The 15,240-nt window shown below is 33.1% G+C and overlaps 3 protein-coding genes and 2 long non-coding RNA genes across 9 annotated transcripts; 3 read left to right on the top strand and 2 right to left on the bottom strand.

Annotated features, from left to right (window-relative positions):
• Positions 1–5,088: 5,088 nt before the first annotated feature.
• Positions 5,089–7,239, top strand: LOC145938573 (uncharacterized). The gene is made up of 3 exons (XR_014425722.1): positions 5,089–5,458; positions 6,332–6,433; positions 6,517–7,239. It is a non-coding gene; the product is annotated as an uncharacterized LOC145938573 (long non-coding RNA).
• Positions 7,240–7,970: 731 nt separating this feature from the next.
• Positions 7,971–10,856, top strand: LOC145938967 (nitric oxide-associated protein 1). The gene is made up of 6 exons (XM_083042933.1): positions 7,971–8,037; positions 8,184–9,511; positions 9,590–9,886; positions 9,968–10,286; positions 10,374–10,591; positions 10,676–10,856. The coding sequence occupies exons 2-6, from the start codon at positions 8,236–8,238 to the stop codon at positions 10,852–10,854; spliced, it is 2,289 nt and encodes a 762-aa protein (XP_082899059.1). The 5' UTR covers positions 7,971–8,037; positions 8,184–8,235; the 3' UTR covers positions 10,855–10,856.
• A 400-nt stretch (positions 10,857–11,256) lies between these two features.
• On the bottom strand, positions 11,257–13,244 carry LOC145938968 (uncharacterized). 5 transcript variants are annotated; one of them, XM_083042936.1, is made up of 7 exons: positions 12,915–13,244; positions 12,456–12,818; positions 12,231–12,383; positions 12,019–12,113; positions 11,593–11,925; positions 11,463–11,531; positions 11,257–11,387 (listed from the first exon to the last, which is right to left on the bottom strand). In XM_083042936.1, the coding sequence occupies exons 1-7, from the start codon at positions 12,960–12,962 to the stop codon at positions 11,264–11,266; spliced, it is 1,185 nt and encodes a 394-aa protein (XP_082899062.1). In that variant the 5' UTR covers positions 12,963–13,244; the 3' UTR covers positions 11,257–11,263. The 5 variants fall into 5 exon arrangements, with proteins under 5 accessions (XP_082899062.1, XP_082899063.1, XP_082899060.1 ...); XM_083042937.1 differs by having other exon boundaries at positions 12,264–12,383; XM_083042934.1 differs by having other exon boundaries at positions 12,231–12,818.
• Positions 11,851–12,458, top strand: LOC145938970 (uncharacterized). The gene is made up of 3 exons (XR_014425769.1): positions 11,851–11,948; positions 12,028–12,187; positions 12,322–12,458. It is a non-coding gene; the product is annotated as an uncharacterized LOC145938970 (long non-coding RNA).
• A 49-nt stretch (positions 13,245–13,293) lies between the features above and the next one.
• LOC145938969 (uncharacterized) lies at positions 13,294–13,854 on the bottom strand. The gene is made up of 2 exons (XM_083042939.1): positions 13,549–13,854; positions 13,294–13,489 (listed from the first exon to the last, which is right to left on the bottom strand). Exons 1-2 carry the CDS (start codon positions 13,803–13,805, stop codon positions 13,330–13,332), a joined length of 417 nt encoding a protein of 138 aa, XP_082899065.1. The 5' UTR covers positions 13,806–13,854; the 3' UTR covers positions 13,294–13,329.
• Positions 13,855–15,240: the final 1,386 nt, after the last annotated feature.

The raw sequence follows: 15,240 nt of genomic DNA, 5'->3' as shown, positions 1-15,240 counted from the left end.
TATATGCTTATATTAAGCTTTTTTTAGTATATCTTAAAACAAATGTACTTGTATCGAGTTGAAATAGACTCTGTATAATTTACTATTTACATTTTCTTACAGTCACGGGAGAGAGCAATGCATTCATGTTTGTTTCAAAATTATTAATCATATATATAGGTACATGAAAAAATTTGACTTTAAAGAATCTATTTATAAGATTAGGTTTGTAATGCTTAATCTCTTAATTTGTATTTATTGATTGATTTAACAGTCGCTGAAGATGGTTCAGCAATTGGAACTGAAATGTTTGACGTAATAAAAAAATATAAACACAAAAAGAAAATCATTGATGCACTTTTTACTTTTTACCGAGACCGCTTTCAATTGGCCTATTGATCTTCAATTGTTCTGCAATACCAGAGCCTTTCACAAAAATATTTTACTTACTCGTTGCATATTCAAATCAACTCTTCCGTCTTGATAATCGACTTGCTGATTGTCTTCAAAAACAGCTGCCGGGGCAGGCCGCGCGCGAAAAAAAATTAACCAGTTACGTACATCCGTGACAATCGATATCAACCGACATAAGTTGCGGTATACATAACGAATGATATTAGGTATGTTTCTGATAATTCTTATTGTGAACTGAGTACAATTAAAGCTGTTATAATAAAAAATCGTAAATAAAATATAAAAAATGTTTTTAATAATGAGAATATTTATAACAAATTAAACCAAACTTTCTCTATTGCAATATATACTGTCTATTTACCAGTTCATAAATATTACCACTCCTACGAGAAATGCTATTAACGCAATAATCAAATAAATTTCAAATTTTGAGTCATCGATTCGAGGGGGTTCTCTTGGGGGAGGTGGCCCTTTACTCTTAGGACCTACCTGTTCTTGCGGAATGTCATGTTCTATACCGAACTTTGATATGTTGTATCTCATATTTATCACATGTGTCTCATTAATTGCTCTACATATCGTAAAAACTAGAACACAATTATTATATAATAATCCAATACATAAATTGATAAATTATTATCAATTAATTTATTTATTAGTAATAAGATTACAGACAATTATATGTAAACAGATTATTAGTAAAACAGGTTATATGTGTGTGTGTATATTTCTTTTTTGTAAATAGTAATTTCTGTAAACAAGATTTATAAAATAAAATATATTATTATATTTTCCATAAACTCACAAAAAATGTGTATGTGGGTGTTGTATGTATGTTCATTCTTTAACTTTAATATAATATATAATTTTTTTTTTATATTAACTTCTTCAAAAAATATTTAAAGAAAATAGAATTGTTAAAAGAAACATAGAAAGCATGCAAATAATCATTATTTCCATCTTTTATGATTCAAATTAAATATATTAATATTAATTAAATAAATATGTATAATTCATATTATAGTATTATATGTATATGTATATTGTATGACTTGTCATCTTACCTGATATCCATGAGATAAAAACAAAAATTTTTAAGATTCTCATTAAACTAGTAAAATGCATCGTGTGTAAACGAATGTTTAATAATGTTTTACTTAAACTTTAGTAAGATTCGAGATTGTAATTTATTTAATCACAATCTTTTTTTGTCGGTGTAAAAAGTATGCAATGCAATATTAATCGTCTGCAAAAAAAACATTTGTTTTATATTTATATGTATGTATTCTTGTCTAATAGTTCACAATCAGATTTAAATAAATTAAAAAGATAATTTGTACAATAAATAAGATTAATGCGGGGTCTACAATAGAGTCGTAAAGTCGTAACTCATAAAAAGTTAACCAATCACAGTCGATTATTCTCCTCACATTCAATTATGATTGGTCAATTTTTTATGACTTACGACTTTACGACTCTATTGTAGACCCCGCATAAGAGAGATCTTTATGGCATGAAAATAATAGTAAAAATAATAAGAATAAATACATAACAAGAGAAAAACTGATCAAGAAATTGGAGAGAAAAGAACAATATAATTTAGTTTGATAAAAGTTACAGAGATGTTCATATATGTGAAAATCAAAGTGATCAATGAGATGTAATCTTTTTACAAGTTCTACTTAATAATAGATAATTATTGTAATTTTTGTAATAAATTTTCAGTTAAAGCAAAAATTATAATTGTCACTATTAAAAGTAATAATGTATTTATGAGAACTAGAAAATCAATAATAATTTTTAAGTTATTCTTCTAAATGCCTGTGAAATTGCACGAAGGACAAGACGATTATATTTGCTATCTATAATGAGATAGCAACAACAACATAAATGGCAAAACTTTTCGATAATTCCTTATTTATTTTCGATAAAGCCGTTATTTTTCCCTTGAATTTCTTACGTATAAATCAATAATTAAGAAGTAAGATTAATATCTAGTACTCTTACAAACATTATTATAATTTTTAATTAATATGACAAATTAATATAATAATTGTATCTTGTAAAGATGATCGATTTTATTCTCGATATTGATATATGTGTTAGACAATTTATCAAGAACATTAATCAGAAAAGAACAATAGTACAATTTAGTTTAGTAAAACTTGCGAAAAGATTTATAATATATATCTGAAAATCAAAGTGATCGATGAGATGTAATTTTTTGCAAGTTCTACTTAATATAATAGGTAATTAATATTGTGTATCATTTTTATAATAAATTTTCGTTCAAGGTATAGATAATAATTATCTAATTTAAGAGTAACGTATTTATGAGAATTAGAAAATCAATAATTTTTAAATTCTTCTTCTAAATGTCTGTGAAATTGCGCGAGGACAAGACGTTTATATTTGCTATCGATACTAAAATAAGATAGCAACAACAACGTCTAAAAGATTCAGGCAAAAACTTTTCGATGATTCGCTATTTGTTATTGATACAAAGTCGTTACTTTTCTCTTAAATTTATTGCGTATAAATCAATAATTACGAAGTAAGATTAATGTCTAGTATTTTTATAAATCATTATTATGATTTTTTATTAAGATGATAAAATAATATGATAATTATATATTGTATAACATGATCGATTTAATTCTCTATCTCGATATATACATATATGTTCAACAATTTATTTACACATAATAAAAATATAATTATTTTAATAAAAAATCGCGTACTGTATAATAATGATAATTAATATATAAATGACAAGTGTCCACGCGTTGGTGAGTCTTTAGAATTATACATGAATTTTATGTTAAAAAATCGCAGTAAATTCGTACTGATGATTTTATTGTACCAAAACTTGTAACAAATATTAGATGTATATTGCAAGACACTGAAGAACAACTCGGCGACATATTACTTAAGGTTTACTACTGCGTAAGATACTATCATAATTAAGTTTATAATATTATAATTTATTAATCTTACCAAATTGTACTTGAAATAATTGTCTCTAAGTTCGTTATATATACAACGATGACACTACGACAATGACGAACGTGCTTCTGAAAAATATAAACGAGATATTTATAAAGTGTTGATTCATTCGCTTGACTTACATTGGCTATCGCACGAGGCTATTTATCTCTAGACGTCCTTAAGTTATATATTATTTTGATAGAAATCCTGACATTATATTGAAATCTTCTATTTTGTCATTATTTGCAGATTTTTCTTTAATGAGCATTTTTGTTTGGCTGTGGTTTAATCGAATATTTTAGATTTTTAGATTGATATTTATATAAAGTTAAAAAAATTATACATCCGATTCTTTTCTATCAAATAAATTTCTTGTGAAGCTGATCGCAGTTTCATTCCCGATTTTGATATATTTGTTCAACAATTTATTTATGCATAATAGTGGAAAAAATATAAAATTACATTAATAAAATATCACGTACTCTAAATAATATGTGATAATTAATATATAAATGACAAGTGTCGACGTCAATGAGTCTTTAGAATTATACATGAATTTTACGATATAAAAAATTGCAGTAAATCATTCGTACTGATGATTTTATTGTACCAAAACATGTAATAAATATCGCATATTGCAAGAACGAGACCCTGAAGAACAACTCGGCGATATACTACTATATAAGATGTAAGATATCAATAATTAACTTTATAATATTATAATTTATTGATCTTACCAGATCGTATTTAAAATGGTTGTCTCTAAGTTCGTTACACACACAACGATGACACTATGACAATGACGAACTCGCGTATGACTTCTGAAAAATATAAATGAGATATTTATAAAAGTGTCAATCCATTCGCCTGACTCTTATTGGCTATCGCACGAGGCTTTTCTTTAAACGCTCTTAAATCATCATACATCCTTTTGCTAGAAATCCTGTTATCATATTGAAATCTTCTATTTTGTCATCATTTGCAGATTCTTCCTTAATGAATATTTTTATTTCGCTGCAACTCCATCAAACATCTTATATTGTATATATATATATATATATATATATATATATATATATAAGTTTTAATGTTTTGTTCGTAGTTCAGTGTATGTTTCTTGCGGAACTTTCATGTGAAATTTAATTGTTTTCATTAATAAACTGTATAAAATCTTTTATACAGTTAAAAATATGATAAATGTGCCTATATCTCTTACACATTTTTCATTGTTTTTTTTAGTTGCCTTTTCGAATATTGTTTTAAAAGACATTTGTAATAAGAATTATAACATATATTTGTATGAATTATATGTTTCTATATTTTAACAATGTTACTATTTATATTATATATTTAAACATTAAACGTTGTGTATGTAATATGCGTGTCTACATGCGTATACAAAGGTTTTTTGATGATGTACACTATGTACAGTATATTTAGAAAAATCTTTGAGTTATTTTTTAAACTTATGTGTTCTCTAGTGTTTGAAGGCAGTACAAATTCGCACCAACGTACCGCTTTTAGTAAAAACTGTGAGTTTATTGGATATCGCATCGCTTCTTGTCGCGCAGGCGCAGCAAGCGTTTCCGCGTCCTGTATACAGAAATCCTAAATATTAATCAATATATAGCTCTTAAGGAAAAACGACGCGGTAGCCAATAAACATACAGTTCTTAAGGAAAAACGACGCAGTAGCCAATAAACATACAGCTCTTTAAAAAAAATGACACGTTGATTGGCTATCGCGTCGCTTCTTGCCGCGTGACAAGCGTTTCCGCGTCCTGTATGTGCAGAAGCCATTTTCGCAAGTGTGTCATAAGGTGTTCACTGACAATGTTTTTTCTCTTAAACGCAGCGATTTTTTTATCTAATTTTTTTGTTGCCTAACATGTAAAACAAAATATATAGCGACACATTTAACTCACAAATAAACACGAATAATTTATAATTATAAATAAGAGAAAATAAATTTTGAAAATCTCAGGATTGATATGTATAGTGTGTTATAATTATACAATCGGTGATGCACAATGTAGTATAATTGATACAGGAGAGGTCCACTCAAGCTTACAGTCAGGTAAATATACAGGGTGATTCTAAATAAGTGCGAAAAATTTTAGATGATTCTTTGTCGAAAATTAAGGGAGGTCTTTCATATAATCCTATATCCTCCCTGAGCAGTTACAGTCTTCCAATAGGGTAGGTAAAAATTAGATTTTAATTTTTTTCTCAAATTTTGAGTGAATTAGAAAAATGAAATTTGATGAACATTTTCCACTGGGGGTAGAAAGAATACTTATTAATATTTTTTTCCTGTATTTTTAGAAGAAATACTATATTTTTTTTTTCTTGAGAACTATTGATTTTACAAAAAAGAGAAGTAAAAAAATTTCTAAAGGAATCTAGCTAACACATATTTTTAGATGACAATATTCTGGCCAATTAAAAAATTCTAATCAAAAATTGAACAAAGGGTCCTAGTTTCAGCCCCTTATATAACAATACGGAAAAATTAAAAAATATTAATAAGTATCTTTTCTACCAGAAAATGTTCATTAAATTTCATTTTTCTAACTTATTCAAAATTTGTGAAAAAAAAATCCAATTTTTACCTCCCCCTTGAAGGAGTGTATTAACTTCTCAGGGAGAAATATAGAATTATATGAAAGACCTTATCTCTTAATTTTCGACAAAGAATCTCTCAAAATTTTTCACACTTATTTAAACTCACCCAGTATATACAATACATAATATATATGTTTTTGTTTCTTTTTAGTATTTTTACAACTAATTTTTTCTTCTTTTCTTTTTTTATATTTAATAATTTCTTTTTCTCTTTGCGCTTGTTAAACTTTTTATTTGTTTATTATTTATTATTGTTTTTTATTTGTTTACTATTTTGATATTATTACTGCATAATTTAACTCAAAATATTTTAAATCTCTTTCAGATACAGATTTTATGTAGTTGTCGCAGTATTTTGCAAATGCTACAACTGCATCAGCAGAATTGGTTTCAATTGTAGACCAAACTATTGAGAGCAAATATACTGGTATGTAAACCATATCTCTATTTAATTTGCTATTTATTATTAGAGAAAATAATTAATATCTTATTATTTGTGAATAATTGTAGATTTTGAAAAAAACTTTTCATGGATTAAAGAAGCAACAAAATTACTTTTAAACAATTATCTGGACCATAAAAACAGTTTCCGGAATCCAAAAATGAAGAAAAAATCTTTATGGACAAAAATTCTTCAAATGATGAAGACAAATGTTTTTCAAGGAAATTCAAAGGAAGATGTTGATAAAAAAATGCGTAATATGGAAAAGAATATAGAGTATATAATGGATAATATAGCAACATATGAGTGGATATACATAAAATATGTGTATAATAATAAAGACCCTTTATTATTATATACAAAGTATAGAAGCATAGGAACGTCCCATGCAACATCCAAAAGATATCCTGGAAAGTCTCATTTACGTTGCAATATATTGGATATCTAAAATATGTCCCAAAGATGTTGCTTGCACATCCTATAATAAAAATTATATTAGAAAGACATAGAATTAAATGATAATAATAGATATTCAATTTAATAATATCTACGTTATAAAATACATATGTAATAATTAACGTATACTAATATAGTATAATTTATAAGTGTAATCAACAGTATACACAAATGATATCAATAGTACAAAAATGACCAGTGCAAATAAATAGTACAAATAATCAATCAAATAATGTATGTAAAAGGAGCAAAATGGCCAAATGAACAATGAACGCTCAAGACACATGTGCCATATATATTCTCAATTAAAAAAAATTTTGTATTCTGTACCAATAAAAAACCGATAAAAAACATAATTTTCTTTCTTAATCTACAAAGTAATTTGGATTTCCAAGGCATGTGTCCATACATTGATCAAGTCCTAAATAGATTTGTTTACTTTATTTATTTATTTACTGTTAATTAATTAATTAATTTTATTTATTAATTTATTTTATTAATTAATTTATTATTTATTTATTAATTAATTTGTTTTATTTCTTTATCTTACAATTTCATAAAATGTATTTTGTAATGTGTACTTCGAATCTATTGCACGGAACATTATTCTAAAGTTCTCCTTAATAAAAGATTTCTGACGAATAATATAATTTCATAATAATTTTGATTTTTAGTCCTTTCGTCACGTTCAATGACATTTATCTAAGCATTCCTATACTTCTGCTATCAAACATTCAAATCACAGTATATATTATTCTTACTAAAGTGTTGTGAGAATTCTTCATCATCATTTATCACAATTATCATTAAAATATTATTTCTTGCTCCTATTAGTGAATATTTTCTATTCTCTATTCTTATTGCCTGTTGCCTGGCATTGTGCAAGGGCCTAAACTTGTATAGTGCATAAACATATATACATAAAAAAATTGATTGGTCCATAAATATATGCATACAAAAATTAATCAAATCATTTCTTATGCAATGCATACAATGACGCATATACGTAGGCGCAGCTTGGTCTATATACGGTATACGGCATTGGATGGTCCTAACCTTCTTGAATATAACCTTAACCAAGATGGCTGCTTCCGAGGTCTCTGTTTACATTCTGGTCATGCACGTGCGAAATTGTATGCATTATATCTCATAATTAATTCATCAGTAATTCTATTTAACACATTGTGAACTTGATTCTTCAATTCTACATTATACTTAAATTATTATATTTCGAATCGTATAAATAATAATTTAATTTTTCCAATTCCGCTTTTTACAGTCTCAGATAACCTACAATGATGTCATACTGAGGTACGTTTCATATCTCCACCATGCTGTCTGCAAGTAGCGTTAAATTGATCAGTTCCACGAGCCGTACAGCGTGGAGAAATTACGTGGGTAACACGTACTGTCACTTGAGAACCTCTCGCACCAGGTACAAGAACCTGGTTCAGACTTTCGCTTATTCCACGAAGTGCGATGCGAAGAAGGATGCTGCTCCATCGCTCGTGGATCCCAGGGTCCAGGCACTGCGAGAGAAATTAATTTACTGCGACTATCTGGATCGTCAGAAAGTGAGGATGGGTTATATGAAGCGTTTCATAATGAAGAAGACGACTGAGTACGTTCAAAGTCGAGAGCGAGTCAAAAGGCTTGTCAACGTGCCTGTCTACAGTATACTTTTGGACAAAAGAGACAACGAGGGTGACGACGATCGTCCCCAGGAAGAGCATCCGTCGACTAAGTCTGTTAAACCTGTACATATGCCGTACGCGAGTACAGATGAGTACAGTGTGAATACAACAACGTCATCGAGCGACTTGGACGAAAGTAACTTCCAAGAAGACTCGATACCGTTGAACGACAAGTATAAGGCTCTGTACGATAGATACTTGGAGGAGAAGAAGGTGGCTTCGGACAAAGGGGAACAGCTCATCCTGAAGGATTATTTGGAGGAAACGGATCCCTCGTACAAGACAAATCTATCCAACGTTCCTCCTAACTGGATGGTCGATGTCGAGCAGTACGACGATACCATGCAAGACGACACGTGGCTCAGCAATTACGGCACTCCGGATCCGAACTCTAGTATCAGCTCCGTCCCCTGTGGCGGATGCGGCGCCCTGTTGCATTGCAAGGATCACGCTCTACCGGGTTACATGCCCTCGGAGCTGTTTCTGGGGAAAAAAGAGAGGCAACTGCAAACCATGATCTGTCAGAGATGCCACTTCATGAAGTACTATAACACCACGTTGGAAGTGAAGGTATCGGCGGACGAGTATCCGAAACTTCTGAAGGTAATAAAGACAAAGAAATGCGCCGTCATCCTGATGGTCGATCTTACGGATTTTCCGTGTAGCATATGGCCAGAGATAAAAAGCGTGCTGCATTCTGCGACGCCGGTGTTCGTAGTGGGAAATAAGATTGACCTGCTACCTCAGGACTCGCGAAACTTCTTCAATCACGTTAAGGAGTGTCTGTCGAAGGCTGTGGAAAGTACAGGAATCAGGAAGGAGAGAATCAGACACGTAGCGCTCGTATCCGCGAAAACTGGCTACGGCATAGAGGAACTGATAAATAAATTACATACTCTGTGGAAATATAAAGGTAAGCATGTGGAAAAAAAATTGAATTTGAGAAGAGAAAAAATATAGGTACACTCAAAATATATATCTTAATTTTTAGGAGACGTTTATGTGATTGGATGCACAAATGTGGGCAAGTCCTCTCTGTTTAATGCGTTGCTGCAATCCGATTATTGCAAGGTAAAGGCTGTGGATCTTGTACAACGTGCGACCATCTCTCCCTGGCCGGGTACAACCTTGAACCTGCTGAAATTTCCTATTTTAAATCCCCTTAGGTGGAGGCTTTATATGAGAATGATGCGATTGCGACAGGAACAACTGTATAAACAAGCTGAACAGTTGTCAAGGAACGATCTGTTCAAAACAACGCGCAATTTAAAACATGCTACATTGCAAAGTATGTATCATCAAATATCACCTCGCGATGAACAATCTCATATGTAATCATTATACTATATGTTATAATATCCTAATTTAGGTCACATCGGTAGAACGTTTCAAGAGAAATTCCAAATTAAGGAACAGAACGATCTGTTCTTGGAAGAAAAAGGCAGGAATCACAAGCAATTTGGCTTAGACGAAACTAGGGAAGAGTATAAGCACAGCCGCTGGTGTTACGACACTCCCGGTACCATTCAACCAGATCAAATATTAGATCTGTTAACGACACCGGAACTCTTGTCAGTTTTGCCGACAAGAATATTCTCGCCTCGAACATTTATTCTGCAAACAAATCAGACGATATTTTTGGGTGGAATCGGCAGACTGGATTACTTGAAGGGCGATAGTTACATCAGGTATTCTTTCACACGTATAATTATCGAATAATAGATTATAATAACTTGAAAAATATTCAAGTATATTGAGAACAATGTCATTTATAGGTGTACGATATTCTCGAGCAGAGATTTGCCGATTACTATAACCAATACTGCGGACGCGGATAATATATACAACGAGTTGCTCAAAACGAAAGCGTTCGTCGTACCCGAGAGCGACCCGGACCGATTGAAACATTGGCCCGCATTAGGATCCAAGGAGATGGAAGTCACTGGTATCAGAAAGAACGAGTCAGTCGCCGATATTGTTTTATCCAACGCGGGTAATGTTTCCTTACAACAAATAAGAGAAGCTTCAGTAACACATTTATCGTGATCTCTCAATCTCATGGCCGTAATTGTCACAGGATGGATCGCGATCGCTGGTGAAGAAAACGAACGCGTCTCATTAAGGGCTTGGACCCCGCAAGGACGCGGCTTACACCTCAGAACGCCGGCGCTTTTAAGGAAATCCGTCGCTTTACGTGGCATCCGAGTCGCGGACGCGCCGACATACAGAGACGGACGTCAAGCGTACAAACCGTGAAGGAGAAGGAACAGTGTTTACGCTTATTTTGTACATACATATATTCCAAAACTCCTCGCATCTTCGCACGTGTTTACACGTATCATCGTTTACGTATGTAATCAATTTTTTTTATATGATAACTCCTACTTTGATAAAAAGAACACAGCATGTATTGTACTCGTATCTCTATTACAACATCTCTGAAAAAAATGTTAATCACATTTGAACACTTTCTACCAACAACAAGCTTGTACACAGCTTATATCAGTTAATTATTTTAATCAATCACAACTAGTCTTCTCCCGATGAGATTCTTTCGTTGAACATCGTGTATATAAAACGTTTAGCGCGATCGACATTGTTTAAAAAAATTTTATAATACAAAAATTTGTAGAAAACATTTAAACGACAACAATTTCTCTCAATATCAACCATCGACCTCCTGCGCTCGTAATTTCGCCTGCTTGTACATTCTTTTATAAAATTTTTCTAGATCCTTGTAAAACTCGTAGCCTCGGGAGTGATCCCGACTATACTCGCTCTCCTCGATTCTGAAATAATATTTTCAAAATTTAAATAATATATCAAAACGTTTTATTTTCGACATGATAATTTCATTCACTTACTCCACCATAGGTTCAGTAACGCATACTTTTTCTCGAGCTTTCTGAAGATTTCTGATTTTTGATTGTAATCTGTAAAAACATGCCAATGTAAAAAATTTGTTGAGAAACACATATTTTTCAATGAACTTACAATGACACCGTTGCTTCTTCTCGCTCATCGGACGGTCTACAAATACAGCAGCATTCTCCGGTATCCGACAACCGTCTGTGATATCGACGTTTAACGTCGATACATCTTTTGGCTATGTCCGAATCGTCGTAGCATTTAGAAAAATAACAATTGTACTTCAAACAAACTGGACAATTGTCCGTAACATGAATATTATCGTCGCGTACGACGTCAGCTTGTCTGCGAACACATGGTCGAGAATCCTTCCTTACTGAATGATAACACTGATCGATGCGTTGGCTCGTGGTATCACAGTGATGAGAATCGCCGACACTGCTACATCTCTGACGATATCTATTGCAGGAGTAAATATCTACGTATGTATTGCTATTAACATTAATAATAGAAAAGTATCTATGAATACATACGGTATATAATAATACATACGGTCGACAGCTCTGGGACCTCGGCTTGGTATGGCAGACTCTTCGTTGCCTGATAATACCCTTGACCGGCCTCTTTCTCTGTCCGCACGTCGTTTGCTGAAATGTACAGATTCATAGGACCAAGACGTTACAGAGATCCCGGCTAATGTTCAAACATTGGAAGAAAGAAGGTGAGAAAAAAAAGAAATGAAACGTTTATCAAAAATTATGCACTTGACATGTCGCCGATCCTCGTCTATGAAGTACCTTAGAGTTAATCATTTTTGGATTGACGACATAACATTTGCTCATACTTGTGTCATAGGAGCCCGACACTTCCTCGACAACCGTTTTCGTGGAGACCTCGATTTTGGGTGCTATGATACCCTGTGATACGCAAAAACGGCGAGATGAGAAGTCTAATATATAGGACAGAGAGATGCCTAATGCGAAACGTACGGGAAAGCATTTGGTCGGTTCCATCAACAGATCTACATCCACTCCGGCCAATAGACCCTTGAAGCACGGCGCGGGATACAGTAAGTCCGCTAGATTTATCTCAAACGTGGCCAGAGTGATGCCACGACGGTGGGCCGAGGTCGTCCACTGTATCAGTTCCGCGAACAGAAACTCCCGCTCCAAAATGCGCTGCAGCTCCGCCAGGGAGGCTGTTCGAGCGAAGATCTTGCTGAATGTAAACCTGTCGTGGAACAGCAGCGGGAAGATCGGGTTTATTCTGCGAGATTCCGCGCAGGAGTCGAGAGCCTCGATTCGCAGGGCCACCTTGCCATTGGGACACAGCCAAACGCCGGGGCACGTTACCTATACGAGATGAAGAGGAAAAATGTCCCTTTGACGTGAATAATTTTATGACGTATGAGAGAGAATTGTGTGTTCGACGAGGAGAAAGACACGTACCGCGTGTACGTCTAGCTGTACTTTAATGCGGAAAGCCCTGTCTGCCATCTCCGATGACAGTTCGACACATCGATCATATGGTTAACAACATCGTTACCGAATCTTGAAAATAATCGTACTCTTCGTTTCGACAAAATTCATGATGAGCTACAGCGACGTACAAATTTTTCCCGTCTTCGTGTATTCCGAATCTGTGTATTTCGACATGAAAAACGCGTACACTTTAGGGTTTAGGGGATCTATGCCATCTTGCGAAAGAGTATCTGTTGCCATGTGAACGGCGGTACACAACATAGGCTCGAATCAATGTATCGAACTTTCTTCCTCTTTTCTACAACTTGGAAGAAAACTCGGAAGAAAATTTGAAAGAAGACTCTATCTTTATTTCAAATCGTACAATGTATCTCGAGTAGTGTCACGTTCTGAACGGTATCCCGGCGAATTTCCTTTCCAGTGGACCCCCCTGCAGTTTCCGGCGTGCGAGCTCGTGCGTTATAAAATCCGATTGTTTCCTGGAGAAGCGCAATCTCGGATCCCTCGCGATAGGTATCAGCGGCGCGGAGAACCAGCCGTATCTGGACACAAATGATCTGTCATTGAAACTGAAGAGTCTCTCTTCATCCCAATGACTTACTCCATATTCACCGCCGGTGGCCTAAATGAATAGATATCCTTAGGTGTCATCTCTTGTCGTTTGATCAAATCGATGTCGTCTTCTTGGATGTCCCACGGTGGGATAACATCGTGTTTCGCATAGAACTTGCCGGTCAACGATTTCGTTCGAACAGAAGGCGTGAACGTTTCTCGCACACTTGTCAACTTGTTCTCCTTCTCGTATCTCTCTGTATAAAAGCGCAGTTTGATAGGATTCGTCAGCAAGTGGGTCGCCATAATTTCTTCACTTCCTGATTGACGAAACTTTCCAATTTTCTTTTCATCATAATGTAGAATTGTAGAATGTAGAAGGAAAAACAGAAAAATCGAACATCTGATTGAGCTAATTTCAAGATCTTTCGTTGTCAAACGACGTTATTCGCGCAGAGATAACAGAAGCGACGACGCTGATAGAAGAAGTACTTGAAGAGAGAATATTGATATATATATATCTTTATTTTAAAATATGTATATCGATAGAAAACACATACATAACAAGCGGAAGACCGTGGCCGATCAGTCAGAGAGCTTTCCAGGCCTATAACATCGTTGTCTACTTTTTCTCGTGCAATCAACCAGAAATTTTTCATAAATGTCACAGTCGAGCCTCTCTTATTCTTTCCTCCTGTATATAAGTTCCCATTCTTTCCCCGATTTTTCTCTCCCGTTGCTCTTCACACATGTGAAGCAATGAGAGAGGAGGAAGGAGTAGAGAAATACGGAAATAAGAATATAAAAGTTCGACTGTACAAGGCATAAGGAACTAAAGCGTCGTTTCCTTCTATTAAGTCTCCGACATTGCGTCCTAAAGCGTCACGCTCTGCTTCGAATAAATCATTACGCAAGCGATTAATCGCTTGTTAATTGATGACGCAGTGGACATCTCTTATTTCGCATATACGATACCTGACATAATTCACTTAAAGCTAACGCATCGAAAAATTGTTTTTTTATAGTAAAAAATATATGAATAATATCGAATATTTTTTTAAGAAAAAAATGGCTATACATGCACACAATATTCGTACAGCAGTTGACACTTTGGAACGCGAGTTTAGACCGATGAAACGAATAATGACACAAACGCGAGATTTCTTCTCTACTATTCGCGATAATTATAACAATATATAGCTGCCGATCTTTATATTTATATTTCTATAAATATTGGAGCCAAGTATACTCTTGTAATCCGCATTGAGACACCGAAAATATATGTCAATGCAATTGTTTTCCGCTGTCAAAGAGACTTGAAAATATTCCTAAGTAAACTCGATAAAAAATAGTCGAGATACTATTTTGTTTTGCATTTCTTCGTTAATCCTTTCTGATCCAAAAAACGATTGACGAAAAAAATCAATTAAAATGAATGTTTATTCTATAAATATTTATATTATGTTAAACGAAATTTACGTGATCTTTGAATCAGAAAGAATTATTTTAAATAATTTTAAAACCTCAAACATATACAATGATTTCCGGTTATAAGAAAGCTATGAGACACGATTTCGATAACTCTTTGACGTGATTTGACAGTTGTTTACAAATATTATTTTATAACAAAAAATATATATTTGTGTTTGTATTTCATGTGAATTTATGTATATTATAAATTTGTGTAATAGAAATTTTAATATATATTTCTTTTTTAAATTGAATTACAAATGCGAAATTG

The sequence above is a fragment of the Prenolepis imparis genome, unplaced genomic scaffold (assembly GCF_030444845.1).
Source record: "Prenolepis imparis isolate NDT839.2.m4 unplaced genomic scaffold, iyPreImpa1.0 SCAF_7, whole genome shotgun sequence".
Taxonomy (NCBI): domain Eukaryota; kingdom Metazoa; phylum Arthropoda; class Insecta; order Hymenoptera; family Formicidae; genus Prenolepis; species Prenolepis imparis.
This window is presented reverse-complemented; position numbering and strand designations above follow the sequence as displayed.

Coding starts and splice junctions, on each gene's coding strand:
- LOC145938969 (XM_083042939.1), bottom strand. CDS start 13,805: ATGGCGACCCACTTGCTGACGAATCCTATCAAACTGCGCTTTTATACA. Junction 13,490..13,548: donor CCACCGGCGGTGAATATGGA/GTAAGTCATTGG, acceptor ATTTGTGTCCAG/ATACGGCTGGTTCTCCGCGC.
- LOC145938968 (XM_083042934.1), bottom strand. CDS start 12,962: ATGGCAGACAGGGCTTTCCGCATTAAAGTACAGCTAGACGTACACGCG. Junction 12,819..12,914: donor TACAGCTAGACGTACACGCG/GTACGTGTCTTT, acceptor CATCTCGTATAG/GTAACGTGCCCCGGCGTTTG. Junction 11,926..12,018: donor AGGTCCCAGAGCTGTCGACC/GTATGTATTATT, acceptor CTCCTGCAATAG/ATATCGTCAGAGATGTAGCA.
- LOC145938967 (XM_083042933.1), top strand. CDS start 8,236: ATGCTGTCTGCAAGTAGCGTTAAATTGATCAGTTCCACGAGCCGTACA. Junction 10,287..10,373: donor AAGGGCGATAGTTACATCAG/GTATTCTTTCAC, acceptor TGTCATTTATAG/GTGTACGATATTCTCGAGCA. Junction 10,592..10,675: donor TATTGTTTTATCCAACGCGG/GTAATGTTTCCT, acceptor TAATTGTCACAG/GATGGATCGCGATCGCTGGT.